This window comes from Pongo abelii, chromosome 4, assembly GCF_028885655.2.
Source record: "Pongo abelii isolate AG06213 chromosome 4, NHGRI_mPonAbe1-v2.0_pri, whole genome shotgun sequence".
Taxonomy (NCBI): Eukaryota; Metazoa; Chordata; class Mammalia; order Primates; family Hominidae; genus Pongo; species Pongo abelii.
The window spans coordinates 37,503,510-37,522,713 of NC_071989.2; the positions used below are offsets into that span (position 1 = coordinate 37,503,510).

Here is a 19,204-nt window from a genome sequence, read left to right on the forward strand (position 1 = left end):
ACCCTGCCACAGAGCAGCTATGTCACTGGGGACTAGTCCCCCACAAACCATCACAACTTCCAGTAACTCCAACATGGACTACTTGGGTCCCAGTGGGTTGCTTCACCACTACTACTGCCATCGCCCACACCATACCAGATACTCAGGGGCCTGAGAAACCGCTCACACACCTAGACCACCACTCCCACTACTAGCTTCTAAGCATGCCGCCTGGAAGCCCAAGAATCAGCCTTCAGGACCCACCAATACCAGGGCCAGTATAAGGTGGTCTAGGGCCTAAAAACAGGCACACTCACCCCACTGCTGCCACTACTAGGGCCTGAAGACTGGCTCAGGTGTTGTCCAAGTCCCTAACAAAACTTCACCATAACCCCAACTAATAACTATACCTTAAGCCACTGAGGAAATCACAGGTGCCACCAACCCTGTGTACTACTGAAGAAGTCATACAAAGATTACACTACTACAAGTATGCAAAATCAAAGCCAAAGTATCCTACTCAATCAACAACATACATACATCTTCAGGAAAAAAATTCTCCTCTATAAAAGCATTTTCAAAAAATTAAAACAAGCAACTGCTGTACCAGATGCACAGCCATCAATGGAAGGACACAGAAAACATAAGAAAAGCAAGGAAATATGACACCACCAAAGGACCACAAAAATTGTCCAGTAATAGATGCGAATCAAAAATAATTCCCCCAAAATGCCAGAGAAATAATTCAAAATACTGATTTTGAAGAAGCTCAATGAGATGCAAGAAAATCTGAAAACCAATACAAAGAAATCAGAAAATCAATATGAATGAGAAATTTACCAAGGAGAAAGATTAAAAAAAAAAAAAAACTCTGGAAATAAAAACTGAATTGAAGGAAATATAAAATACATTCAAAAGATTCAATAATAGACTACACCAAGCAAAAGAAAGAATCTCAATCAGACAAAAATAAGAAAAAAAAAAAAAGAATGAACAAAGCCTTCAAGAAGTCCGGGACTACAAAAAGTGAGTGAACTTCTAAATTATCAGTATTCCTGAAGGGTAAGAGAGATCAAAAAGTGCCGAAAACCTATTTAAAAGAAAAATAAATGAAAACTTGCTAAGTCTAGCAAGAGAGTTAGACATCCAGATACAGGAGGCCCAGTGATCCCCAGGCAAATACATAGCAAAAAGGACTCCACCAGAGGCTATTATATTCAGAATGTGTTAAGTCAAAGGGAAAGAAAGAATTTTAAAATTAGCAAAAGAAAAGAGTCCAGTCACCTATAAAAGAAACTCATCAATTTCCTCTAGGTTTTGTAGTTTGTGAGTGTATTATTTCATAATAGTCTTAATAGTCGTAGTTCTGTGGTATCAACTATAATGTTTAGAACTGGAACAAGACAAGGATGCCTACTTTTACCACACCTATTCAACATAATGTTAGAAGTCCTAGTCAGAGCAATCAGGCAAGATAAAAAAATAAATAAAAGGCATCCAAATTATCACTCTTCACTGACAATATAATCTTATATCTAGAAAACCCTAAAGACTCCACAAAAACTCTTAGATTTGATAAATGAATATGGTAAGATTTCAGGATACTTTATATTAACAAGATGAATATACAGAAATCAGTAGAAAATACACCAATAACTATGTAGCCAAGGACTGAATCAAGCAGGCAATCCCATTAACATTAGCTACAAAAAATAAAAGAAAATACCTAGCAATATATTTAACCAAGAAGGTAAAAGATCTCTATGAGGAGAACACTGATAAAATAAATTATAATTATAAAACACTGATAAAAAAATTGTAGATGACATAAACAAATGGAAAAGCACCTCATGCTTATGGATTAAAAGGTCAGTATCATTAAAATGAACATACTGCCCAAATAAATCTACAATTCAATGCAATCTCTATTAAATTACCAGTGCCATTTTTCACATAATTAGAAAAAACAATCCTAAAACTTGTACGGAACCAAAAACAAAAGAACAAAGCTGGAGGTATCATATTACCTAATTTCTTTTTTTTTTTTTTTTGCAACGGAGTCTCGTTCCGTCGCCCAGGCTGGAAAGCAGTGGTGCGATTTCGACTCACTGCAACCTCTGCCTCCCGGGTTCAAGCGATTCTCCTGCCTCAGCCTCCTGAGTAGCTGGCATTACAGGCGCACACCATCACCCCAGCTAATTTTTGTATTTTTACTAGAGACAGGGTTTCACCATGTTGGTCAGGCTGGTCTCGAACTCCTGACCTCGTGATCCGCCTGCCTCGGCCTCCCAAAGTGCTGGGATTACAGGCATGAGCCACTGTGCCCAGCATTTTTTTTTTTTTTTTTTTTTTTGAGACAGAGTTTCACTCTTGTTGCCCAGGCTGGAGTGCAACGGTGCAATCTCGGCTCACCACAACCTCCACCTCCGGGGTTCAAGCGAATCTCTTGCCTCAGCCTCTTCAGTAGCTGGGATTACAGGCATACACCACCACACCTGGCTAATTTTACAAAATCAAATTTAGTAGAGACAGGGTTTCTCCATGTTGGTCAGTATGGTCTCCAACTCCCGAACTCAGGTGATCCACCCACCTTGGCCTCCCAAAGTGCGTTAGCCACCATGCCCAGCCTACTAATTTCAAATTATACTACGAGGCTATAGTAGTCAAAACAGCATGGTACTGGTATAAAAACAGCACACAGACAAATGTAACAGAATACAGAACCCAGATATAAAGCCACATAGCTACAACCAACTGATCTTCAGCAAAGTCGATAAAAATATACACTGGGGAAAGGACACCCTATTCAATAAAAATAGTGCTAGGAAAATTGGATAGACGTGCAGAAGAATGAAACTGGACCCATACCTCTCATCATATACAAAAATTAACTCAAGATGGATTAAAGACCTAAACATAAGGCCTGAAACTATAAAAATCCTAGAAGAAAACCTAGGAAAAACTCTTCTGGACATTGGGCTAGGCGAAGAATTTATGACTGCATCCTCAAAAGCAAACACAACAAAAATAGACAAATGAGAATTAATTAACTTAAAAAGCTTCTGCACAGCAAAAGACACAACTGAAGTAAAAAGGCAACCTACAGAATGGGAGAAAATATTTGCAAACTATGCGTCTGACAAAGGGCTAATATCTAGGATCTATGAGAAACTAAGACAACTCAACAAGCAAAAAAAAAAAAAAAAAACCAACCTCATTAAAAACTGGGCAAAGGACATGAGCAGATATTTCTCAAAAGACATACAATCAGCCAATAAACATACGAAAAAATGCTCAACATCACTAATCATCAGAGAAATGCAAATTAAAACCACAATGAGATAACACCGGTCAGAATGGCTATTACTAAAACATCAAAAAACAACATGTTGGCAAGTATGCAGAGGAAAGGGAACACGGGAACATGAGAAAAGGGAACAAACATGATTGGTGGGAATGCAAATTAGTACAATCATTATGGTACAGAGATTTCTCAAAGAACCAAAATAGGAACTACCATTCAATCTAGTAATCTCACTATTGGGTATATACCCAAAGGGAAAGAAATCATTATATCAAAAAGATACTTGCACTCATACGTTTATCACATCACTATTCACAATAGCAAAGATAGGGAATCAACAGAACCATCTATCAACAAAGGATTGGATAAAGAAAATGTGGTGTGTGTATATATATGTATCACAGAATGCTACTCTGCCATAAAACAAATGAAGTCATGTCTTTTGCAGTAACGTGGATGGAACTGGAGGTCATTATCCTAGGTAAAATCACTCAGAAACAGTCAAATACTACATATTCTAACTTACAAGCAGGGACTAAACAATGGGTACACATGGACATACAGAGTGGAATAATAGGCATTGGAGACTACTAAAAGACAGGAGGGAAGTGAGGGTTGAAAAATTATCTGTTGGGTACAATGTTCATTATTAACACTAAAAGCCCAGACTTCACCACTACACAACATATGCATGTAAGAAATATGCACCTATGGCCAGGCACGGTGGCTTACGCCTGTAATCCGAGCACTTTGGGAGGCCAAGGTGGGTGGATCACGAGGTCAGGAGATCAAGACCATCCTGGCTAACACGGTGAAACCCCATCTCTACTAAAAAAATACAAAAAAATTATCCAGGCATGGTGGCGGGCGCCTTTAATCCCAGCTACTCGGGAGGCTGAGGCAGGAGAATGGCATGAACCCGGGAGGCAGAGCTTGCAGTGAGCCGAGATCACACCACTGCACTCCAGCCTGGGTGACAGAGTGAGACTCCATCTCAAAAAAAAAAGTATTTAAGGCCTTCCTTATATAAAGCAACTTTTAGGCTGGGCATGATGGCTCAGGCCTGTAATCCCAGCACTTTAGGAGGCCAAGGTGGGAGGATCACTTAAGGCCAGAAGTTCAAGACCAGCGTGGTCAACATAGCAAGACCCTGTCTCTACAAAAAACTTTAAAAAAAATTAGCCACATACAGTGACACACACCTGTAGTCCCAGCTACTCAGAAGGATGAGGAAGGAAGGACTGTTTGAGCCCAGGAGTTCAATGCTGCAGCGAGCTATGATCATACCACTACACTCCAGCTTGGGCAACAAATAAGACCCCATCTTTTTTTTTTTTTTTTTGAGGCAGTCTCCCTCTGTCATCCAGGCTGGAGTGCAGTAGTGCGATCTCAGATCACGGCAACCTCCGCCTCCTGGGTTCAAGCAATTCTTGTGCCTCAGCCTCCCAAGTAGCTGGGACTACAGGCACATGCCATCACACTTGGCTAATTTTTTTTTTGTATTTTTTTTAGTAGAGATGGGGTTTCACCATTTTGACCAGGCTGGTCTCAAACTCCTGACCTCAGGTGATCCACCCACCTCGGCCTCCCAAAGTGCTGGGATTACAGGTGTGAGCCACAGTGCTCAGCCTTTTTTTGTTGTTTAGTTTTGTTTTGTTTTGTTTTTTTGAGATAGGGTCTTGCTCTGTTGCTCAGACTGGAGTGCAGTGGCAAGATCATAGTTCACTGCAGCCTCTATCACCCAGGCTCAGGTGATACCCCCTATCTCAGCCTCTCAAGTAGCTGGGACTACAGGTGTCCACCACCATGCTCGGCTAATTTCTTTTTATTTTTTAGTAAAGATGAGGTCTCATTATGTTGCCCAAGCTGGTCTCAAACTCCTGAGCTCAAGTGATCCTCCCACCTTGGTTTCCCAAAGTGCTAGAATTACAGGTGTGAGCTACCACACCTGACAGAGACCCATCTCTTTTAAAAGAAAAAAAGAAAAAAAAGACAGACAAAAGAGTTCTTACCTAATAAGTGTAGCTGGAACCACGGGACTCTTGTTACTACATCCTTTAAGGCTACCACAGACAGTAACAAAATTCAGTGTGTTTATAAATAATACCTGAGTTGCCTAGAAAGGAAAAAAAAGACAAGAAAACTATTAAAATTATTTTACTGTAACCATTATTTATAATTCTGGTGGCATAGAGCTCTATTATTATATTAATAAACTATCTAGGGAGTATTTCCTAACTGGCAAGGCAATATTGACCCCTGCTAGCCTTTGCTCTTTTATGTTCCACATTAAGAACATTAGTTACCACAATGCTCTTCTTTCCTCTTTTTCCCTTATTCTTTTTTCATTTCTGAAAGCCAAGTTTTGAAAGTTATGGCATCAAATTTACAGAACTTTACCAATCCACAATGTCAAGTTGGATTAAACACCACCAACTTAAAGAATATAAAGCAGGCTGGGCACAGTGGTTCATACCTGTAATCCCAGCACTTTGGGAGGTTGAGGTGGGAGAACTGCTTGAGCTCAGGAATTCAAGACCAGCCTGGGCAATATGGCAAAACCCCATCACTACCAAAAAAATACAAAAATTAGCCAGGCATGGTGGTATAAGCCTGTGGCCTCAGCTACTTGGGAGGCTGAGGTGAGAGGATCACTTGAGCCTGGGAGGTCGAGGCTGCAGCAAGCCATGATTGCACCACTGCACTCCAGCCTAGGCAACAGACAGAGACCCTGTCAAAAAAAAAAAAAAAAAAAAAACAACAGAAAGAAAAAAATGGATATAAAGGAGTATTTAGAAAAAGAAAAATCTCAAAACTAGAATAAACTCCTTCTTTTATAGATCACTTTCTAAGACAGATATTTACTGACCTTGGGGTCTTTCTGATTAAGAGTTACTGCCAGGGTAAGGCCATCTCTTGAAAAGGCAGAAATTAGAGCTCCTCTTGACTTTACTGATTCACATTTAGGAATTAAACTGCAGAGATGACAGTCTTGTTGAGCCCAGTGAACATGGTATGGCAATGATCTAAAAAAGTAATGAAATAATTGAAAACAAAAGGTATGGTAACTTTTAAATTTATATATAGTTCACTACAAAAATTAAAGGATCCATCCAAATTCCTACATGTGCACATGTACTTAGGGAATATTTTAGAGACTATGTTAATCCATTGTGTTGCTGTAAAGGAATGCCTGAGACTGAGTAATTTATAAAGAAAAGGGGTTGGCTGGGCGCGGTAGCTCACGCCTGTAATCACAGCCCTTTGGGAGGCAGAGACGGGTGGATCACTTGAGGCCAGGAGTCTGCGACCAGCCTGGCCAACAGGTGAAACCCTGTTTCTGCTAAAAATACAAAATTAGCTGGGCGTGATGGCGTGCACCTGTAATCCAAGCTATTCAGGAGGCTGAGGCAGGAGAATTGCTTGAACTTGGGAGGCGGAGGTTGCAGTGAGCCAAGATCACGCCACTGCACTCCAGCCTGGGCGACAGAGTGAGACTCCATATCAAAAAAAAAAAAGAAAGAAAGAGAAGGGGTTTATTCAGCCTCATGGTTCTGCAGGCTGTGCAAGCATGGCATCAGCATCTCCTCAGATTCTTGTGAGGGCTTCAGGAAGCTTATAACCATGGCAGAAAGGAATGGGGAGCAACATTTTCCCAAGAGAGGGAGCAAGGGAGAGAAGGAGGAGATTCCAGGCTCTTTTAAACAACCAGATCTCCTGTGAACTCAGAGCAAGAACTCATTACTGTAAGCAGAACACCAAGCCATTCATGAGGGATCTGCCCCCTTGACCCAGACATCTCCCACCAGGCCCCACCTCCAACATTCCAACATTAAAGGATTATTTTCAACACGAGACTTGGAGGGGACGAACATCCAAACTATATCAGAGACCTTTCAGAAGTCTGTGCACAAAAGAGCAGCTGCAGATTAGCTAAATAAATTGAATATCAGAGTTCTGTTAGTAGAGCCATGTTTGTATATGCAACCCCAAATATATTATACCTGCTTCCACTAAAAGTTTGGATAAACATATTTCTACATAATGCCAAACATTTTTACAGGAATTTAAGAAGTAGGTCAGGAGTTCGAGACCAGCCTGGCCAATATGGTGAAACCCCATCTCTACTAAAAATACAAAAATTAGCCAGCCGTGGGGGGGCGCACCTGTAGTGTCAGCTACTCGGGAGGCTGAGGCAGAAGAATAGCTTGAACCTGAGAGGCAGAGGTTGCAGTGAGCCGAGATCGCGCCACTGCACTCCAGCCTGGGCAACAGAGTGAGACTCTGTCTCAAAAAAATAATAATAAAATAAAAAATAAAATGTAGAGAAGGCCAGGCATGGTGGCTGATGCCTGTAATCCCAGCACTTTGGGAGGCCAAGGCAGGCAGATCATTTGAGGTCAGGAGTTTGAGACCAGCCTGGCCAACATGGTGAAACCCCATCTTTACTAAAAATACAAAAAAATTAGCTGGGTGTGTTGGCGCACGCCCATAATCCCAGCTACTCGGGAGGCTGAGACAGGAGAATCGTTTGAACCTGGGAGGCAGAAGTTGCAGTGAGCCAAGATTGCACCACTACACTCCAACCTGGGAGACATAGCAAGACTCTATCTCAAAAACAAATAAATGGATAAATAGATAGATAGGTAGGTAGACAGAAAGAAGAGGGAAACTTTGGGGATAGTATCAATGTTCTATAACTGATCCAAGTGATATATATATTTCAAACAGTTGTATATATTTCTCAAAGTCTATCTAGTTGTACACTTAAGACTTGTTCATCTTATTTTATTTATTTATTTATTTTCCAGACAGGGTCTCACTCTGTCACCCAGGCTGGAGTGCAGTGGCATGATCTGAACTCACTGCAACCTGGACCTCCTGGGCTTCAGTGATCCTCCCACCTCAGCCTCCCAAGCAGCTGGGACTATAGGCATGCGCCACCATGCTCAGCTAATTTTTTTTATATTTTGTGTAGAGATGGGATTTTGCCATGTTGTCCAGACTGGTCTTGAACTCCTGGGCTCAAGTGATCCTCCTGCCTCAGCCTCCCAGAGTGCTGGGATTACAGGCATCCACCACCACACTCAGCCAAGATTTGTTCATTTTACTTCATGTAAGTTATATCTTAATATAAAATATAAAAATAAAACAAACAGAAAAATAAAAATAAAAATCACACCATTTTACTCAATCTTACTTAGGCATTGTAAGAAAATAATGCATATTTTTGGCTGGGTGAGGTGGCTCACGCCTGTAATTCCAGCACTTTGGGAGGCTGAGGCAGGCGGATCACAAGGTCAGGAGTTCAAGACCAGCCTGACTAACATGGTGAAACCCCGTCTCTACTAAAAATACAAAAAGTTAGCCGGGCCTGTTGGCAGGCACCTGTAGTCCCAGCTACTCGAGAGGCTGAGGCACGAGAATCACTTGAACCCGGGAGGCAGAGGTTACAGTGAGCCAAGATTGCACCACTGCACTCCAGGCTGGGCGACAGAGCGAGACTCCATCTCAAAAAAAAAATGCATATTTTCTATTTTATTAGGCTTTTTAGAATAAAACTATTTTTAAATAAAAGAATACTTAAGCATTTAAAAGGTACAACAGCAAATCAAAATAGTTATGGCCCTTTCAAATTTCAATTGAATTCTTTTCCAAAATAGTTACTTTTATAGTCTTAGACAAGTAAAACCATAGCTTGTCTTATCTTTTACAAATTCTCACTTCAAAGAAGAGAAACAAGACAAAACAAGATAAACTTTCTGGATTAAACATTTAGAAATAAGACGGGAAGAAATGATTTGTAAAGCCTCAAAAATCGAAACTCACAATAACATTTACAAATTTTATTACATGTATATGGATCAAAAGATAATAATGTTTAAAAAGGGATAGAAAATATGGGGCTGGGTATGATGGCTCATGCCTGTAATCCCAGCACTTTGGGAGGCCAAGGCAGGAGGACTACTTGAGCCCAGGAGTGCAAGAACTTGTCTGTTAAAAAAAAAAAAAAAAAATTAGCCAGGCGTGGTGGCACACACCTGTAGTCACAGGTACTCAGGAGGCTGAGCTATGATTGTGCCACTACCCCCCAGTCTGGGTGACACAGCAAGACCCTGCCTCCAAAAGAAAAAAAATCAGTAAGAAAAGGAAGAAGAAAACATTTACCTCACCTTATAGATGTAAATACATTCTCATGCCACCGAATTGCTAGAAATGTTAACTTCAGCCATTCCCCAGAATAAAAAGTAAATGAACACAGGCAGCAGTCTCCAAATAACTGTAGATAAATTTAATATACTTTAGTATAAAATTAATCTGAAAATAAATCAAGATACTAAAATATATATATATATTCCTCATCACAAACCAGTAAAAAATATTGAGATCTTGCTTATACTTTTTATTCTTAACATTAAGCTTAAGACTAAGTAATTTTTTTCTGAGCCAGAGGCAGGTCTCAAAAGAGTAATCAGGTTGTAGTTTATGCTCTTAAGAAAATATTGACATTTATTGTGACTATAACTAAAAATATTCTTACATATTTATTTATCTCTTTTTATACTTTTATACTATTTAAATTAGCACACCACCCTGAGAGTGGGGAGAGGGGACAATAAAACTTCAAACTGCAATTTCTAACAATAGTGGTTTGGATAATAAAATGCTGGTCCACACATACAAAGAATACCAAGCAGATATTTTAAATATGTTTTGGTTTTTTAAGTTCATGAATCTGTTATTTCCCAGTTAAATGGCATATTTAGTATCATCAATTCTAGCTTGTTAAATTACCAAACAAGCTCTCTCTATATATATACATCATATATAAAAAATATATATAATATATACATCATATATAAAAAATATATATAATATATACATCATATATAAAAAATATATTATACATCATATACGTGAACTATATATAATATATACATCATATACGTGAACTATATATAATATATACATCATATACGTGAACTATATATAATATATACATCATATGTAAAATATATATAATATATACATCATATGTAAAATATATATAATATATACATCATATATAACATATACATCATATATAACATATACATCATATATAATATATAATATATACATCATATATAATATATAATATATACATCATATATAATATATAATATATACATCATATATAATATATAATATATATCATATATAAAAAATATATATGTACATCATATATAAAATATATATAATATGTACATCATATATATAAAATATATGTAATATATACCATATATACAAAATATATGTAATATATACCATATATACATTATATATTATATAATATATAAAATATATACATTATATAATATACATTCTATATAACATATAATATACATTCTATATAACATATAATATACATTCTATATATTATATACATTCTATATATTATATACATTCTATATAATATATTATATACATTCTATATAATATATTATATACATTCTATATAATATATTATATACATTCTATATAATATATTATATACATTCTATATAATATATTATATACATTCTATATAATATATTATATACATTCTATATATTATATACATTCTATATATTATATACATTCTATATAATATATTATATACATTCTATATATTATATACATTCTATATAATATATACATTCTATATATTATATACATTCTATATATTATATACATTCTATATAATACATATACATTCTATATAATATATACATTACATATAATGTATAATATATACATTACATATAATGTATAATATATACATTACATATAATGTATAATATATACATTATATATAATACATATACATTATATATAATGTATAATATATACATATACATATATTATAAATAATATATACATATAATATATAAATGTATAATATATTTATAATATATTATATATTATATGTATATATAATATATTATATGGTATATTATATGATATATAATATATTATATATTACATATATTATATATATTATATATACGTATATAATATATACGTATATATAATATATACATACGTAATATACATAATATATACTACATAATATATAATATACCATATAATATATTATATATACAATATATATTATATACATGTATATATATTATATATTATACTTTCTTTTTTTTTTTTGAGACGGAGTTTCACTCTTGTTGCCCAGGCTGGAGTGTAATGGCATGATCTCAGCTCACCGCAACCTCCGCCTCCCGGGTTCAAGCGATTCTCCTGCCTCAGCCTCCTGAGTAGCTGGGATTACAGGCATGCGCCACCATGCCCAGATAATTTTGTATTTTTAGCAGAGACGGGGTTTCTCCATGTTGGTCAGGCTGGTCTTGAACTCTCGACCTCAGGTGATCCACCCGCCTCAGCCTCCCAAAGTGCTGGGAATACAGGCGTGAGCCACCGCGCCCAGCATAACAAGCTATATTTTTAAATCAAGGATAGAGAAAAGGAGTTCTAAGTTAAAACTACTTTTAATAAACACTTTTAAAAAATGTGACCCAAGAAATATAAAAATATATTGTCCATACAAGAATTTCACAATTACTATGAAAATTTATGGTGATTAAAGATATATAGTTATACCATTACACACTCTGCCTATTTGCTTCACAGATAGAGTCTGAGACTGATTTTACCTCATTTTTTATAAAAACAGCATTCACTACAGCTTCTTTATCTTCGGTGGAAGGCAAGAGAACTGCTTCTTCAGGTATGACCTGGGACCACCGACCCGCCAATGAAAGGCTTTTAGAAGATAAAATATTCTTTAATTCCAAATATTCCCAAAGAAATATGCATCCGGAAGGTGTTATGAGCACAATTCTTTTCCCATTTCCAGATACATACAAGTACGGTCTCAAAGAGCTTGCTAAAAAAGTAACAAAAAAAAGTAATTAAGCCTCCGAAGTCTGAATTCCCCACAAGAAAGTACATAATTTATGTATTCTTACAATAATAAAAAAAAAAAAAAGTTACCATTCAGGATGTCAAAACTAAGGCACTAGCAAAAAATTAAAAATACAATCCAGGCATGGCAGCTCATGCCTGTAATCCCAGCACTTTGGGAGGCTTAAGGAGACGGATCGCTTGAGCCCAAAAGGTCAAAGCTGCAGTGAGCTATGATCATGCCACTATACTTCAGCCTGAGTGACAGAACAAGATCCTGTCTCCTGTCTCTAAAAAAGAAAAAAAAAGCTGGGTGGATCACGAGGTCAGGAGATCAAGACCATCCTAGCTAACACGGTGAAACCCCGTCTCTACTAAAAATACAAAAAAATTAGCCGGGCGTGGTGGCAGGTGCCTGTAGTCCCAGCTACTCGGGAGGCTGAGGCAGGAGAATGGCGTGGACCCCGGAGGCGGAGCTTGCAGTGAGCCGAGATCGCGCCACTGCACTCCAGCCTGGGCGACAGAGCGAGACTCCGTCTCAAAAAAAAAAAAAGAAAAAGAAAAAAAAGTACAAAAAATAGCAACATTTATCAAGTATTTATTATGTGATATTAGAAACCTATTATTATCACAGAAATGTTAGGCATGCCAGAATTTTCTTCTTCAAGTTGAGTCTCAGTATCACAGATAAACATAACCAAAACTATATATATATATACACACACACAGATATACATATGCACATATACAGAAATACATTTTCAAGACAGTAACAGAAAAATGTTTCATCCTCTTTTCCTATTTTTCCTAGTCAAACCAATTTAAACAAATAAAAAAAATTCCCACCGACTGTAGCTTTGATCATTTCCTTAGGCTTTTCAGTTATTGGTATAGTTTTCAAACAATCTTGATCTTTGTTCCAAAGGAAAAGCTCTCCTGTAGTTAGTACCCCAGCCAGCCAGGCATCTGTTTCCAAAAATGAAATGCAATACTTACAATCTAGTATTTCCTTTAACATCACACTAAGTTATTAAAAAATATAGTTTTAGCCATTTGAAAATATCAGTACTACTTAACCATTACTGGACGTTGTTAGGACAATAACATCCTTCAAGAAAGGCTGCAGACTAGGAATTTTCTTCTTTATCTTTCCTGATAGCAAATTAATTTCATTTATGAATTTATCATCCAAAAGAAAAACGGCTTCTTTTTCCTAAGAGAAGAAACATGTGAAGGACTCAAGAGGTGCCAGAAATTAACTCAACTTACTGCCTAAATAAATTATCCCAGAAATCAAAGCGACATTTAAGAAAGATTATCTATTTGTACCACAAATCATAAAATGAACACTAAGCTTAATACTCTATAGTAACCTGAACATTTTGAATTGTTTTAAAATACCTCGTTAGAATTAATAGGTAAGGTTACCTAATAGTTGTATTTCAATTTCTTTGAAGTTTAAAATTATAGGAGTGTCTTCTAATTCTGCTAGCCAAAACTGGCTTATCTACTTTTTAATCTTTTTTTTTTTTTTTTTTTTTAAGAGCTGAGGTCTCACTTTGTTACCCAGCCTTAAGTGGAGTAGATATTTACAGGCACTATCCCACTACTAATAAGCATGAGAGTTTTGACCTGGCCCATTTCTGACCTGGACCAGTTCACCATTCTTAGGCAACCTGGTGCTTACCCCAGCCCCTTGATCTCGGGAGGTCATCATATTGATACCGAATTTAGTGCAGACACCTAATCGGTATAGCACACTGCAGCCCAGAACTCCTGGGCTCAAGCGATCCTCTTGCCTTAGCCTCCTGAGTAGCTGGGACCACGGGGTGCATACCACTGAACCTGACTCTCATCAATTTTAACAGTAGTATGAGCAAGTTTTTAAATTATTTAGATTAAAATAGATATAGCTTCTGAAATTCATAAATCCATGACCCTGCTCATTTTTTATTACCTAGAAAAAGTAGGCTGTTTTGAGTTAACTTTGTTTTCATATATTCTAAGGCAGTGATTTTCAAGGTATAACTGAGCCAGCAGCATCAGCAACACCTCAGAAGTGAGGAGTTCAAGACCAGCCTGACCAACATGGTGAAACCCCTAGTCTCTACTAAAAATACAAAAATTAGCTGGGCATGGTGGCATGCGTCTGTAATCCCAGCTATTCAGGAGGCTGAGGCAGGACAATCGCTTGAACCTGGGAGGCTGAGGTTGCAGTGAGCCGAGAGGATGCCATTGCGCTCCAGCCTGGGCAACAGAGCGAGACTCCATCTCAAAAAATAAAAATACAAAAATACAAGATATCCAACCCTACCGCCGACCTAATTAACTGAAAACTTTGGGAACAGGGCCCAGCAATCTGTGTTTTAACCACCTCTCCAGATAGTTCTGATAGTTTGAGAACTCCTGTTCCAGGGGAGTTAGTGGTATAATTTCTCACAGGAAATTTAACACTTTATTTCAATAATCATCACAAATAAAGTAGGGTTGCCTACTTTCCCTAAGTGGGGAATCTATGCCATATATTATGAATGGCATTCCTGGATTACAAACGTATTGTGGCCCATTTCTTCCATCCTAGTTTCCAAGAACACTTCATAGCACAATCATGAAAACCACAATAGGAGGAAACACTCCATTAACTGTTCCAGTAAAGGAAAGCTCAGGACATTAAATATTCCATTTTGATATATGCCATCTCAACTTAACTTAAATTTGACTTAAACATAATATGAAAAAAAAAGTTTAAGTAAAAATCTTCTAAACAAACCACTTAACATTCTGGAAAAGCTAACTTGCTCATTATAATAAAAACAAAACACACACAAAACCCTGTTGAGTGTGCAGGTAGGTGATCCTCCTGTAGATCCTCCTCCAATAGATGATGTTTTATTTAAGATCATAGAATACTCCTATATTACAGGCAAAACACACATATAACATATATAAAACTGGTATTGCATGAATAAAGAAAAACCTACCTTTCCCAACCAGGAGACACGTGGCCATGGTTTTTTCTGCTTAATACCTGTTGATGTCAAGATTTCTAATCTTATCTCCATGTTTGTTAAGCTATCAATGACCAATCAAGTAAAACAGTTCCAAGATTCTGTAAACAATAATAGTAATAAAATAAATGATCCATAATATTCACTGGGCATTTTTTTTTTTTTTTTTTGAGACAGAGTTTCGTTCTGTTGCCCCAGCTGGAGTGCAGTGGTGCGATCTCAGCTCACTGTAACCTCCACCTCCCGGATTCAAGTGATTCTCCTGCGTTAGCCTCCCGAGTAGCTGGGACTACTAGGGTGTGCCACCACGCCTGGCTAATTTTTTTTTTTTAAGTAGAGATGGGGTTTCACAATGTTGGCCAGGCTGGTCTCAAACTCCTGACTTCAAGTGATCCATCCACTTCGTCCTCCCAAAGTGGTGGGATAACAGGCATGATCCACTGCGCATAGACCACTGAAGATCTTAACTGACAATTTTCATAAAGTTTTGATTTATATTTTATTTCCGAGTTGAAGTTTTGCTATTGTCGCCCAGGCTGGAGTGCAGTGGCGCGATCTCAGCTCACACTGCAACCTCCGCCTCCCAGGTTCAAGCGATTCTCTTGCCTCAGCCTCCCGAGTAGCTGGGATCACAGGCATGCACCACCACACTGGGCTAATTTTTTTGTATTTTTAGTAGAAACCGGGTTTCACCATGTTGGCCAGGCTGGTCTCGAACCCCTGACCTTGGGTGATCCGCCCGACTCAGCCTCCCAAAGTGCTGGGATTACAGGCGTGATCCACTGTTCCCGGCCAAAATAGCTGGGTTTGTTTCTTGTTGTTTTTTTTTTTTTTAATAAAATAGCTTTAAAAGAAAAACTACTCAGGGACAGCACACAAAGATCTATCAAGATGCTAGCTATCAGCCAGCACGGAGGCTGAGATGAGAAGATCGCTTGAGGACAGGAGAGTTCGAGGCTGCAGTGAGCTGTGATTGTGCCTGTGATTGTGCCACGCACTCCGGCGTGGGCAACGCAGCGAAGACTCCGGCTCAAAAATAAATAAATAAAACTACAAATAAAATAAATTCTTTCAAAAGGGTTAACCAAATGCAAGAGGAACGCCGGCATTAGAAAAGCATCATTTGCAGCTCCTAATGAAATAACAAATCCAGTCAACAGTATCAGTGCTGCTAAAATTATTGAGTGAAAAAAGACTGGGAACTTTATGCACTGACATGCCCCAAATCCATTAGTCAACCTTAAAATTGCTAAGAGCGACGAAAATTGACGTTCTATTCCTCCGGATCCTGCTCGAGAAGCTGGGGGGCTCGGGTCCGGTGCCGAGGTGTGGCCCGAGCCTGGCACCGCCCACGCCGGCCGGGCGACCCCGGCCCCTCGGGGCTCCCGCGCTCCGTCAGCAGGCGACGCTGGGAGGCTAGGGTAGGCCCAGAGCGACGAAGGGCCCGGACTGGGTAGTGGGGATGTACCAGGGCCGGGTGCGGCGGGAAACGGCCCGGGAGGCGAGAGGTCGCGGACCCGCCCGACAGAAGAGTAGATGAGGCGAGGCTGAGGACGCCCAGGTCCGGGGAGCGTACGAGGAGGCCAGGATCACGGGGTAAGGAATCCGCGGGCAGTTACCTCCGCCAGGGGCAGGGCCCGGCCAGTCCGGCGCGAGAAGGCTCGGCGAGGCCGACTGCGCGGGGTGAAGACTCCAGGCCGACGGCTGCGGGCCCTACCGCCAGCCCTGACGCGAGCCTGCGTCCTGGCTACGGCGGAGGGCAAGCAGGGGGCGCGGGCGCTGCTACGGCGCCTGCTCAGAGCCGGCCGGGAACGCCGCGGGCGGGTCTCCCCCGTCCTCCGCCCCTCAGGCCCTGCTCTCAGGCCTCCGCCCGGGCCCTCTAAGCTGCCAGCCGCGCCCGCCTCCGCGTTCCTCGCCCCTCCTCCCGCGCGCTCCCCTTCTCAGCGGCCGCCGGGCCCCCTCAGTACACTTCTCCCAGTTCACGCGTTCCTCGGACGCTCCTAGTTTGAGCGCACAGGCATTGGGCGGGGCTTCGCGGGGGAGCCGCTTAATAACCGACCAACATGGAACTCAAGGGCTGCCCCTTCCTAGTGGGGACCCTGCACAGACCCGAAAATAAGGGGTTTTGCTCTGCCCTCCCCAGTTCACGTGGGCACCTTGGAACACTGAAGAAGGCATTTTCCGAACTCACTGTCCTACGGACTTATTTCCCTCACTGTTTTCGCCTCCTTCGCCCTGTTCTCGTGACTGACAGGAGCAGGGGTCACAAGCGGGCAGCCCGAGAGCTCTGCTCACCTGGAAAAGCATTTTTGTGTAGGTTAAATGTGAAGGCCGCAGGCAGTGGCCTGTTGTCCTCCTCCACATGCGCCCATCTTCACTCTTTTATGTGACTGGCCTGTTTTTAAAGGCAGGACCTTGTCACCCTTGGCTAGGCCAGGTATGTTCTGCACCGAAAATGGCCCTGCCCTCTACATTGGATAGCTAGCTCTTAGGTTGGTTTATTTTAGCAAATAAGCGTTACGGGGTAGGAGAACTGGCTGCATCAGAACCACAATTACCCCTGTGTCTCTGGGTGGGATAAATGGCGGATGGCATTCTGGCAGCTCAGCCCCACTTATCTCAGAGGTTATAGATCTGAGGTGGTTTGGATCTACCCCCAAATCACGAACATTTTACATAAGCCGTGCTAGAGTTAGCATAAAAGTCTCACACAAAAATTTGGAAACTGAGAAATCCTAACCTATTCCCATAATTCTGTGTTCTCATTTTTAGGTCTTAAGATACGAAAACAATGGGATAACTGAGGCTGATTTTGCTGTGTGGCCATTAGACCTAGAAATATTGGTGTGATTCTGGAGTTGATTGCTGCACACGTTTATTTATTTATTTTCCTTTTTTTCCCTCCTCTTCCTCCTCCTCTATTCTTTAAAAACGTATGGAAATGTATCCGGCAATGTTTACTGTAAAAAATAATGTATGGAAATGACTACAATTTGCTAAAATAAAAATCATTGAGCACTTACGTGTGTCAGACACTATGCTAGGTATAAAGAGGGGAAGATGATGTTGTCCCTATTCAAAAGAGAGTCACACACTTAAGTTACAGTGCAGTCATAAATACCATGATTGCAGTATGCGCAGGTCCATTTTCTCTATCTGGGCGATGGGAAGGTTCAAAACTAAGCTAGGTTTTGAATGAGGAATAGTTTCATTTTGAAGCACATCCATTTTGCGATGCCTCTGGAGCTATCTAGTGAACAATTTAGATGCATGGTTCAGAAGCTCGATGGGAGGCTTGGGAACACAGAATGTGTAAAATAAGCATCAGTCTCCCCTTCACCCTCTCTGCACTTTTTAAGGGTCATCTCTCTTTAGTATATATTGGTAAGAGATTTTGTGGAGGATACCAATTCTTTTTTTTTTTTTTTTTTTTGAGACAGAGTCTCACATTGTCGCCCAGGGTGGAGTGCAGTTGCACGATCTCCGCTCACTGCAACCTCTGCCTCCCGGGTTCAAGCGATTCTCCTGCCTCAGCCTCCCAAGTAGCTGGGATTACAGGCGCCCACCACCATGCCCAACTAATTTTCATATTTTTAGTAGAGACGGGGTTTCACTATGTTGGCCAGGCTGGTCTTGAACTCCTGACCTCGTGATTCACCCGCCTTGGTCTCCCAAAGGGCTGGGATTAGAGGCGTGAGCCACCGCGGCCCGCCAGCATACCAATTCTTATGAGAGAATGTCAGGGGTAGAAGAGATCCAAGGGAATGGTTGACCAGGTAAAAAACTGATAAACGTCAAATAGAAATAAGCCTGAGAATTGTCCCATCAGATTTAGTGTTTAGTAGGTATAGTTATAGTGCCAGATATATAATAACTGAGTTCCTTTTGAAAGCATATAGTAAAATCAAATCTGATTAGCCTAAGTAACAGAGGTGATTTATTGTAATGATTCTGGGGTATCTGACAGATTGTAGAT

At 39.7% G+C, this 19,204-nt stretch overlaps 1 protein-coding gene and 1 long non-coding RNA gene across 17 annotated transcripts in view; one reads left to right on the forward strand and one right to left on the reverse strand.

Annotated features, from left to right (window-relative positions):
* Positions 1–17,137, reverse strand: part of CPLANE1 (ciliogenesis and planar polarity effector complex subunit 1) — a 149,939-nt gene extending 132,802 nt beyond the window's left edge. For 15 of the 16 annotated variants that reach the window (XR_008525217.2, XR_008525216.2, XR_008525215.2 and 12 more), the window contains exons 1-8: positions 16,848–17,137; positions 15,202–15,329; positions 13,298–13,433; positions 13,067–13,186; positions 11,971–12,203; positions 9,457–9,563; positions 6,153–6,309; positions 5,296–5,399 (exon numbers count right to left, since the gene is read on the reverse strand). Coding sequence is in view for 12 of the 16 variants with exons in the window: in XM_063724087.1 (XP_063580157.1) it covers positions 5,296–5,399; positions 6,153–6,309; positions 9,457–9,563; positions 11,971–12,203; positions 13,067–13,186; positions 13,298–13,433; positions 15,202–15,282 (938 nt within the window). In the remaining 4 variants the exon portion in view is untranslated. Of the gene's footprint in view, positions 1–5,295; positions 5,400–6,152; positions 6,310–9,451; positions 9,564–11,970; positions 12,204–13,066; positions 13,187–13,297; positions 13,434–15,201; positions 15,330–16,847 lie in introns of those variants that run through there. The other variant, XM_063724088.1, reaches the window with a different exon arrangement.
* Positions 16,455–18,246, forward strand: LOC134761384 (uncharacterized). Its single transcript, XR_010139937.1, has 2 exons — positions 16,455–16,824; positions 18,001–18,246. It is a non-coding gene; the product is annotated as an uncharacterized LOC134761384 (long non-coding RNA).
* Positions 18,247–19,204: the final 958 nt, after the last annotated feature.